The 11,532-nt window shown below is 35.2% G+C and overlaps 1 protein-coding gene across 1 annotated transcript; it reads left to right on the forward strand.

Annotated features, from left to right (window-relative positions):
• The first annotated feature begins 1,602 nt into the window (after window positions 1-1,602).
• LOC104237543 (uncharacterized) lies at window positions 1,603-10,335 on the forward strand. Its single transcript, XM_009791710.2, has 13 exons — window positions 1,603-1,741; window positions 1,870-1,931; window positions 2,994-3,062; window positions 3,916-3,991; window positions 4,113-4,183; window positions 4,739-4,840; window positions 6,488-6,577; window positions 6,835-6,909; window positions 7,159-7,191; window positions 7,370-7,447; window positions 8,536-8,577; window positions 9,506-9,618; window positions 9,911-10,335. The coding sequence occupies exons 1-13, from the start codon at window positions 1,687-1,689 to the stop codon at window positions 9,930-9,932; spliced, it is 888 nt and encodes a 295-aa protein (XP_009790012.1). The 5' UTR covers window positions 1,603-1,686; the 3' UTR covers window positions 9,933-10,335.
• Window positions 10,336-11,532: the final 1,197 nt, after the last annotated feature.

Genomic DNA, 11,532 nt, shown 5'->3' on the forward strand with positions numbered 1-11,532 from the left:
CTATACCCTTGAGATTAAGAAATAGTAAATCCTTTTAATACTACTCAATTCTTAAAAAAATATTTAATAGAAGGTAACTTTGTAAACTATATCATGTATTTATTATTTTATTGACGAGCATGAAACGAATTAAAGTAACAATTAAAGCAGGATGGATGGAGTAAAACATTAATTGAAATAGGGAAAGTACTAAAACAGTTTGACAATGTAAAATAACAATCTCAAATCTCAACTTACATTAATAAAACACTCATCACCATTAGAGTATACGGTTATAGACACATATATATCCGGGGAGGAGTTGGCATAGGATTTACGGGTTCGGTCGAACATAGTAATTTTGGTGCAAACTCTATATTTATCGAAAAAAATTCATTGACTATATATAAATTGTTAAGCTAGAATCCAGTAACATAAACGAATTAGAATTTCAAACTATTTAAATTCTGACTCCGCCTCTATATATATCAAGTACAATAATAGTGAAAATCCCGTCAAGATCTAAATTTATAGAATTTCTTAACCTTGCAGCTCACATTGGAATCAAAACAATAGAAATAATATGTAACACTACCTCACCATAGATGATCGGGTGCAAATCGCTTAATTTAAAATTTATCAGCTTTTACAGCGGACTCAACTCATTATATAATATAACTGATCTCACAATTAAATATTTATAGATATTCAATAATTTTGTAATACATATATCGTACAAAAGCTACTAAGTTTACATGCACCTGACATGATAGATCACCCCGTAACATTCCATATTCAAATTGCTTTATAAGGCCCAATTGTTTTTGGAACTAATTTTTGATAATAGCAATTCACTGTAATAGTAAAAAAGATAGTTGGAACCAACAAAGTTATTATAAAAAGGTTTGACTGTAATAAATTACACGGGCTAATGATCACCTTGATAGAGTTTAATATCACCCCTTTCTTTCTCTCCAAGTTTTATTTTCTTATTTTTTTGGTGTTAGACTATCGAAAACAGACTATCTATTTTTCGGGATAGGGATAAGGTTTGCGTACGCACTATGATTACAAGACTTCACTTTTGAGAATTCACCGGGTAGTTGTGTTGGTGTAACATTAAGGGGATCGGAGGAACGTTTCACTTAATTTGTGAAATATACAACTATCGAAATTCTTCACCATATTTCAAAAGTGAAAATACGTATAATTAATTAACTTTTAATATGAGAAAAAATTAAACTATAAAAGTAGAATAATAATTCTAGCACAAAAAAGAAGAAGCTGAAGTTTGCTTTAAGTTTTGAAAATTTGAATTCACAAACTCAAGTTTTACTAAGATTTTTTATTTTGTTTGTTTCAGAAAGTATTTGTTTAAACTATTTTATAAGAAAACTTAAATCTTTTAAATAAAATTACAACTCAAAAATTAAATCTTTAAAAAACTAAAATCTCCAAAAAAAGAACGAGATGAAAAAGGGAAGAAGTAAAACATTAACGTGCAATTAATTCAAAAAAAAAAAAAACATTAACGTGCCACACGGTTGACGTGGCCGAATTAACACAAGTCGCGAAAGGGTAATATAGGCATATAAATACCAGATATAGCTCCTGTCTCACACTTCTTACATTTTTTAACTCCGAAATCACTTGCCGGAGAGTCATAAAAAGACCTAGGATTTGTTGATCACCGGACTAACGCCGGCCATGGCTATGCAAGCTGGAGTAGGCTTAACTAAGATCGTATTTATCGTCGGAGCAGGTACACACACACACACTTGTTCTTCGACTATTATGTTCTATTTTTTTTGTTGAGATTTTTGCTAATTTTGTTTGTGATTGATTTTAGTTATGTGATCTGATAATATATGTGTGTTGTGTGCATATTAGGGTATACAGGTACTTTGCTTTTCAAAAACGGTAAATTATCTGATGTGATAGGCGAGCTTCAGGTTAGTTCCGATTTGCTTTGTGTTATTTAAATTCTGTTATAGAGATTGTACATTTATATATTGTTTTGTGTGCGAGCGCGCGCTTGCATGTGTGTGTGCAGGGGCAGAGCTAGCCCTTCGGCTACGGGTTTCGCTGATCTCTGTAGCTTTGGTCCAAACCTTGTCTTAAGAAATTCATTGAATTATGTATAAATTCATTGGAATTGTATCCATCATTTTATTTCTTTTCAACAATGCTGTGACTTTGCTTTTACTGTGCCGAGGATCGGTCTGCATACACACTACCCTCCCTAGACCCCACTTGTGGGATTTCACTTAGTTTGTTGTTGCCGTTGTTGTTGTGTGTATAAATTATTAATTTAGAACCCAGTAATATAGAAGTACTAGAATCCCGAATCTATAAGTTTGAAATCCTGGCTCCGCCTCTGGTGAGTGTTGTGTGTTCAATGAGCTTGGACTGGGTAATTTAAATTGAAATCAACTATTTGCATGTGGTATAGTGCTTTAATCGCGTAATGGCTCAATTTATATTCTAGTAATACCAATTTCTAAATAGACAGCTGAATAAGAGTGAAAACCAAGGCAAGTTATTTAGTATGCATGTGAAAGATAGAGGTGCCTTAGTCAACTAGTGAGTATGATCTTTTTTGTGAACAATAATGCAACGATTGACTAGGTTTCTTATTGGGATCACTAATGCTGATAGGTAAAATACTTCAACCACATAGTGGTTTAATTTATGTTCCATTAATTCCCATCTCGAAGTAGATGATATCAATGAGAGTGAAAACAAAACTAGATGAAGCTATAATATGCCTTTGAAAGTTAGCAGTGCCACAGTCAACTACTGATTATGAGCTACTTTATTAACTAAAACTGCAATGGTGGAATAGGTTTTGAAGGTTGGTTTGCATATTATGGTGTTATTTGAATAAATGTCTGAGGAGTCCTGTGACAAATTGTAACAAGGCTGGATCTATTTGTCAATTTAAAAACCTTTTCTTAGTTTTTTTTTCCGCGTGCGTTGAGCTTAAGTGTTTCATGTTAAAAAATTTCTGGCAGAATTTGGTCAAAAGTTATGAAAAATCAGGGGAATCAGATGGTGGAGAATCGGATGTCATTGCTGCACAGGTACCCAGATAATATTAGCTTAAATTATGAAGGCTTGGTCTTGTCAAGATTGTTAATGTACTACTCCTAAGTAAGTAGTAATATGCTTTTTAGATGATCAATCCAAGCTGTGATCTGTTTTATCAATGTAGAATCAACCATCAGAGAATACATTTTCATTTCTATATTTCAATTTTCTTTTAGTTGAATGACAAGATCACTTTGCAATGTAGTTTCTATGAGAACTTCCGTAATTGGCAATAATTTGGTTATATTCTGTGCTTTTGCCTCTCATCTTGTTTAAGTGTAGTTTTACAAGTGATATCTGAATTGATTTTGGAATTGCCTTTGCTTATCATCTTTGGGGAGGGGTCGACAAAATTTTCTGTCTAATTTGGGTCTTTGCCTCTCCCTCTGGGAGGTGGATGGCGCCCACAGTATCTAGACATTGTTGCTTAGGCATGAGATGTGGTTTTGTAATTTGTTATGGTGTTAAGGATGAATGTACAGATAAATTTGCCATAAATTTATGTAAAATCTGCTGAAAAGAAATACCAGTGTTTAAGATCCCTTGTTCATGGGTCAAGAAACAATAAGCTAGTGGTGAGGGGCAGGACGATGATTGTCTGCATGTCATTGTCCCAGCTACCTCTGCTATGGGATCTTTTCGGTCAATGTATAGGCAAGATTTGAAATCCACAGCGAATCTTCTTTACCAAAAATAGCTTACGAAGTTGTTTCCCTAGTCCACTTGTCAAAAGAAAAAAGTTATCACCTGTAGTCCTACTATTGTGTATAGACCAACTATATATGGGCTTGTGATTTGCTACATGGTACAACTGGAATCTAATTGATTTTTTTGTTGCTTTGACAGGTTCGTAGGTTGGCACTGGAGGTTCGACAGTTGGCTTCGGCACGACCAATTACTGTTCTAAATGGAAGTTCTAGCGGTATCTCTACTATCCTTTAACTGATGCCTTCTCATGCTAGATTTTGTCTATCTTGCCTTTGACATGGAAGAAGTTTGCTTTATATTAGATGATGTTCCCTAATTCTCATTTACCCTGGCAGGTGACTGGACATCTCTGATAGTGCCAGCTGCTGCAGTGGGTGCCTTAGGTTATGGATACATGTGGTGGAAGGTGAAATAAACCTTATATTGTTTATTTATTAATTTTCCATCTCAAAGGGGATTGTCACTAACGTGATGATTACTACATGAAGGTTTAAATAATATCACATTGAAATACAAGATATTTGTAGACTTAATTAAATGAAAGATTCAGTGTTCTTTACTTGATAAAAAAGTGAAAGATTCAGCAAGAATGTAAACCATCAATATCCGGGTATTTCTTTTGATTCTTTTTGGTACCAGTTCATTAAGTCTAGGGTTCAAGTTTCTTTTCTCAAAAGCATGAAGGGTTCAAAAAAATTGGATTAGATTTTAAATATGCTTGAAGTAAGTTGGGGCATAGGGAGTAATATGCATGTTTTTGTATGTATTTAGTTAGCTGGAGTTAGGTTTATCTTAGATAACAAACCTTCTACAAAGAAGTAAGTGAATAAAAGATAAGAGACGTAAGCGGGAGACACCAAATTTCTGCCTAATTTTTAATATTTCATGAAATGCTTGCCTTCTCTCACCGTCTCTAATTTTATTCCATTTTCTTCACCTCTTTCGCTTGTAATACTTGCAGGGTCTGTCATTCTCGGACCTTATGTATGTAACAAAAAAGAATATGGCAACTGCTGTTTCAAATCTGACAAAACATCTGGAGCATGTCTCTGATGCTCTTGCTGTGAGTATCTTCCTTATATGCCTATGGTTTATTCATGAGTTCTTTTAATCTTGGCAGATACAAGCCTTTCCATGTATTCAAGTTATAACATGAGCTTGATAGATGCTATATATGTGTGAATAGCATACTGTTACTGCTTTACCGAAACCCTTACTTCCCCAGGACTCTTGATGTTGGCCAGAAACCCTCTTTCCCAAATTCAATTGGTGTGGTTGTGTTTTTCTGAATTTACTTTTATGATGTTAAATGACTTCGGGCGGAGGAGGTGGAGAGGAGGGAGAGGAAGTGGAGCAAGCCCCCGTGTTATCAAAGGCGCAAAAGCGCAAAAAAGCTCTAAGGTCAATTGGGGTTCTAAGCGCAAAGCGCAAATAAAGAGTGGGCTTTAATAAATAAAGGCACATATGAAGAAAATACAAATATGGGTGTGTAGTCTAAGACTAATAAGTATAAGCATGAATAACAAATATATAGACAAAGGAATTGGAATTTTTTTATGATAAATTGATATATCAATTGTTTAGTGTTGCCGCTTTAGGATACGCTCTTTAGCAAGGAAAAGTATGCCTTGGAGCATTGATGACGATGTTGAAGCGGCCGCTAAGCGAGGCGAAACTCTCAACATGTTTTGCGCGTCACTTCGGGGCTTAAGCGCGAACTAGAACTTGGAACCTACCTGGATTGATGTGTCCTATATCTCTGCATAAATGTTTGACCTTCTAATTACTGAAACTTACCCTGTCAATTCTTTGGCATTTAAATCAGACTGTAGGTAGAGTACCCAAAGTTATATTGGAGATTATTGGACTGGCCTATCCGGGCTTGCACATGCATTGTTTGTTAGTTGCTGCTTCTGTGCGTCATGGCAATATGTGCCACTTGTCCCTTCTTCGAGGAACCCCCTTTTCTGCAAGATTTTTGAATCTCCAGGGAGTGATTAATTTCAGCTGCCATGGTTGAGCTTCAATTGATAATATAAATTATGGACAAATTAGCTTAGTTTCACACTGGGAATACACTGGGTTTGTTATTGTTATTGTGTAGCTTAGTATGGACACACTTGCAGTGCAAAGTTCTTGCTTACAGATGCTGTCATTGTAGCTTATTCTGATTAGTTGGAATTTGTTGAGAGAGAGAATATGCAGCAGCTGTCTGCAGGAAACAGTAAGTTCAAGGCTACGAAGTGGGGATTGAAATATTAATACGGTCAATGTGAAGATTATTCCAACTAATCTATCCACAGTTGTAAGTTTCTTAAGCTGACTTGGATCATCAAGTCTATGGTCCTCTTCAAGGGTGATGTGCGTTTGAATGTACGGATGATGTATCTCTTTTATTCTTGACTTGTTTCTAAGAGCCGGGCGACGATTTTATTAACAAGAAAGAGGGGGCTAACATTGAGGGAAGCCTCATATTCCTGCTACTTTTCTGCATCCTGTGAAACATATAGAGATTTACTTTTGATAAATGTATGTCAGAAATTACATAGCTTCTTCCGTGCTACAACTTTGACATATTTGATATTTCAAATGCATAAATTGTATATGCATTCAGAGTTGTTTCTAAATGTTATAGATGTGTGTTTGTACTTATGTATAATGTATTGATAATTCAATCATTTCATATTGTTCTGTTTTGTCCTTTGATCAGGCCACAAAGAAGCATTTGACACAGCGAATTGAGAACGTGGATGGGAAATTGGATGAGCAAATGGAGATATCAAAACTATTAAGGAATGAGGTGCAAATCTACTCCACTTCAATTGTTGTCTTTAGTTGTTTATGAGACTTGTCATCTGATTTCATTGCCCGCACTCCGTTATTTTATTTATATGTTTCTCCTATAGTGGAAATGTCAAGTTCTTGTATTCCATTGTAGATGACAATAAGAGAATCATATTGCTAGTTTGCCTTTTTCAAAGTTAAAATCACAAATCTGCTGCTATAATGAAACGTATGGAGTGTTGGTATGATTGGGTTTTCCTTGTTCTGGAACAGGTTAATGGTGTGCGTGGTGATCTATCCAAGATTGATTGTGATTTGGATGAATTAAAAGGGTTGGTTTATGGTCTGGTGAGTTCTGCTTTCTGGCATAGTGTGATTGCAAGGCTTTTTTTTGTTTGTTTTATTTTGAAATTTATGCGGAGTACAAGCCTTTCACATGGGAGCAGAGACAGTGGAAAAGTCACTGTCTGTTCCGGCCACTTGGTCACTCTGCGCGTCTATATTAACATATATTTACGTGTGTATTACATAAATAATATCTGTCACCTAATGTTATATCCACTGAACCTTTTATCTCAAATCTATCTGGAATTGTAGGATGGCAAGCTACTATCCTTGGAAGGCAAGCAGGTAAGAAAAAAAGTCTCCATTTCAGCTTTTAGGCTACTAGCTCTGTTTTATTATAATTAGCCCAGAAAATGGAAAAGAAACAAGGTTTGAAATATGGTTTCTGGAGCTTGTAATGAATGCCTCCAAGGTGTCATAATAGATATTTAGTACTAAGAACTGCACTTACTGTTGATAACAGGACCTTACAAATGCTGGTGTCATGTACCTGTGCGATTTTATCAGCGGGAAAAGGGTGAAGATGCCTGAAACACTGCAGGTTCGTAGAATTCTTGATGAGAATAACTTTTTCCACTAAAATGATGCTTCCTCAGCTTTATGCTTTAACAGATTTGACTTCTTATGCTTCTATTTCACTCCCTGCGTTGGATAGAATGGAGTAGTGTGGGTATGTCTAGTGAAGCAGAATAGGATTAAGGATCCTTATTCTTAAAGCAAAGCAGATTTAGACAAAGCTGGTTGTTGACTGGAAACTTATTCTCCGAAAATGATAGGATTTGCTTGAAGTTTTTTGTATTAAAAGTGCAGAGAAATGCTCTTTGGAAATTAATACAGTTATCTAAAGAACCACAGAATTGGATGTTTGTCGTTATAATTCTGATTTTGGTCCTGGAGTGAAGGTGGGATAGATGGAAAATTTTGCGTTATATAGACCAAAAACTATTTATCGCTTCGCGAAAGTTGAATCAGCATTGAGATTATATATGAGATGTTTTATGCGAAATCATTGGGAGAGCAAAGAACAAAAGATAGTGGAAATAGTATTGTTTTTTATGTATAGACATTTAAAAAAGGAAATATCTTTGGTTGATCTGGAAGCTTCTTTTAAAATGGAAATTGCAAGTAATTATTGAAAGTAGGATCTCTAGTTGAAGATTCAGCAATTATTTCTTTTTGCTGCGGTGAGTGAACGAGATAATGCAACTCCATAATCCAATTGTGAACATCCTGTAGTGGCTGATACTTTGACTTTTTTTGTTTATTATTTAACCAGTGCTTGTGTGTAGAGACCCTCTTCATTCATCATTTGATGAAGCTAACAACTTAGTTCTTTACTTTTACTATTTACTTCTATAGTGATATTTTTATTAACTCTACAAGGAAATGAAGAAAGTGTTAGTTCCCCAGATGGTTTTTTTTTTTTTTTGGGGGGTGGGGGGTGGGGAGGTGGGTTATGTCTTACCCCTGAGAGTTTGGAATTGTAAAGTTTTCTTGGTGTTTCAATTCCTAGGTATTTTATACCTATGAGCATACCTTGTCCTTTTTAAGTGATATGGCACTTTGATTGTTTAGCATTATTAGATGTTGGTTATCAATAACTTTTCTAATCTTAATTTCCTGCTGCAGGAACAACTTAAAACCGTGGGCAACTCTATTCCTAGTCTAATGGTACTTTCGCTAACTTGGATTTACTAGATGTATTTTTCCAAGTATCTTTTCTTGGTATTTGCCATTTTCATGCAGTTGCTGTGATTGTGCGTTTATATTTCAATTTTCATGAATGTAAATGGTATTCGTCTCTTATTCGGAGGAATGAATCTATCAAGGCACGTTCCTTACAAATGGAAAACGGAACAGAAAACTTGTTTAAAATTTATCAAAACTTTCATAACAATTAATGAAAGATATTCATTTCCTATTCCATCAAATGCATGGACTATTCCTGGATGCTGGTACACATGTTGATTTCTTGGATATATGTGAAACCAAAAACATTCCTCTAATTGGAATAGACTCTTCAGCACAAGGCTATTAAGTTCTCTACAAACATAGTGTTTTATTACAGATGCATTCTATGTGCCTGTAATAAAACAGTCTCTCTACCCTAGACAAGAGGGGTTGCTCTGATGGTAAGCAACCCCCACTTCCAACCGAGAGGTTGTGAGTTCGAGTCTCCCCAAGAGCAAGGTGGGAAGTTCTTGGAGGGAAGGATGCCGGGGGTCTATTTGGAAACAGTCTCTCTACCCTAGGGTAGGGGTAAGGTCTGCTTACACACTACCCTCCCCAGACCCCACTAAGTGGGATTATACTGGGTTGTTGTTGTTGTTTGCATTCTATGTGCCTTTCATCATTTTTGCGAGTAGAAATAACAAGTTTTGCAAATTTGAAGCAGTGTGGATATGGTTGAACCTTTTATGATTTCAGATTGAAAAGGATTGATTTCCACGTGCATGGTTTATATGTCATGTTACTGCCCATTGTCCATCACCTATTAGCATTCTGTGGTTTATATTTCTTCTCACTTCATATGGTTTCGGCAAAAATCAGTAACCTTTTATAATGCACTTGCATTTGACTTCACATAATCTTGTTATAGGGCCTTAAAGAACTTGCTGACTCCTCACCGCAAGCAATGAACAGCATATATATTACAGAAATTGCTCAAGATGGTACTGATAAGTTATTAGAGCCACCTAGGCCCCTATTGAGGTATTTATTTTCAGTTTCAGAATTCTTTCTTCGTAAGTTTAACGCCCCATCCCCACCATTCTCTTGTTTCCTTGAGTTGATGGTGTAGCTGCAATTTTAATATCCTTTTTTCGCACTTCCCTTTTGCTCTTCACAAAATCTGCCCTGCATATGGGGACATTCACTCTCTATTTCTTATTCTTTTGGAGGGGTGGGTGGGGAGTTACCTATATAGGTGAAGATGCTTATATATCCTCTACCCCGCAATAACCTTCATTTTTTCTGATCATCTTTTCGTTCATGGATTTAACAGGACGGCCTCTATCAGGTGCTGAATGGCGGTCATTTGGATTGTTTTTGGGTTATATTATACAAGAGTTGACCATAGCTGGTTTTCACCGGTATACTCAATGAATGTATTCAAATCTGAAGATTTGTACATGCTGAGATAAGTACATGCTGCTATGTGGTAGAGTACAACAATATTACATTGTTCATATTTCACTATCTAATTGTTTGGAGATCTTAACTGTTGTTTCTTCACAACAGGGTTCTATATTCTTTAGTTATTTTTGTACGTTACAGAGATTTTTATCTTAGTTTGATATGCATACCTCGTCATGTATCTTTCTTTTTACGCTATTTCTTGCGTTGAAGCGCCACTTGTGGGAATTCACTGGATTTTTTGTTGTTGTTTTTGTTGGACTCATCCTTTTATATGATTGTTGCTTCTCCTTAGTGTGCCGTTGATGCATATTTTTTTCCTCCTTTTATGGACTCATCGACTTGCCCTAAGGTTGAAAATAAAATGTTTGATTAAATACTACGTACTTTCTTTGTCTCAATTTGTAGCACACCTTTTAGTTTGTCCAAAAAGAATGCCATTTTTTTTTAATTTTTTAATAAATAACTGAATCTTAAGTTTTTAATTTTACCCTTAATGACATGACTTAACACTAACCGTTTGGCCAAGTTGTAAAAATCAGCTTATTTTGAAAAGTGTTTTTTTTCAAAAGTGCTTTTCTCAAAAGTACTTTTGGTGAGAAACAGTTTGTGTTTGACTAATTAGTTTGAAAAACACTTCTGAGCAGCAATTAGTGTTTGGTCAAGCTTTAAAAAATTGTCTCTAAGTATATTTTTCTCAAAAGTGCTTCTCAAAAAAGTACTTTTGGAGAGGAGCTACTTTTTTTCTGCTTCTTCTCAAAAGCACTTTTTTTTCTTCCAAAAGTTTCGCCAAACACCTCAATTTTTGGTCAAAAGTGCTTTTGGTAAAAAAAAAAAAAAAAACACTTTTGGCCAAAAAGAAGGTTGACCAAACATGCTATAAGTGTCTCTGACTTGTTCTAAATCACACTATCTTAAATGATTTTCTTCTAACATTTCATGTATAGTCAAATAATAATAGCATATAAATTGGATCGGAGTGAGTAAATAGTTTTGGAATTTTTTTTAGATTAGTGAGAGTTACCGCGAATGAGAAAAAATAAGTCATAGTATAATCTAAGTAAAATATTGTCAAGCAATTAAAAAAGGATTCCAACATTTAAAGCAAAAACGATAATTGATGTATCAACTAAATCACGTATTGCTCCAAACAATACTTGAGGTGACTTCAAGAAAGAGCGACGCAGTTGCCTATGATGATTTATTCCTCTCTTATGTCCTTAAAATCCAAGTAACCCCAAAAGTAAAGGATTTTCTCACATTTAAAAAAGAAGAAGCTATTTTTCTTTCCTTTTCTTCTTATTTTCATTCTCAAGTGACTTATTAATTCGTTTTTAGCTCTATGTTCCGAGTTCGAAAAGTTCGTGATATTAGCGGTTAGTGTTAGCAAATGGGCGGATTGAATCGGATATGAGCGGGTAAAACAAAAAGGAGCGGATATGTGGGGAGTAATCCAATGTGGAAATGATATCAGGTAGCCACTTTTAAGCA

The sequence above is a fragment of the Nicotiana sylvestris genome, chromosome 12 (assembly GCF_000393655.2).
Source record: "Nicotiana sylvestris chromosome 12, ASM39365v2, whole genome shotgun sequence".
Classification (NCBI taxonomy): domain Eukaryota; kingdom Viridiplantae; phylum Streptophyta; class Magnoliopsida; order Solanales; family Solanaceae; genus Nicotiana; species Nicotiana sylvestris.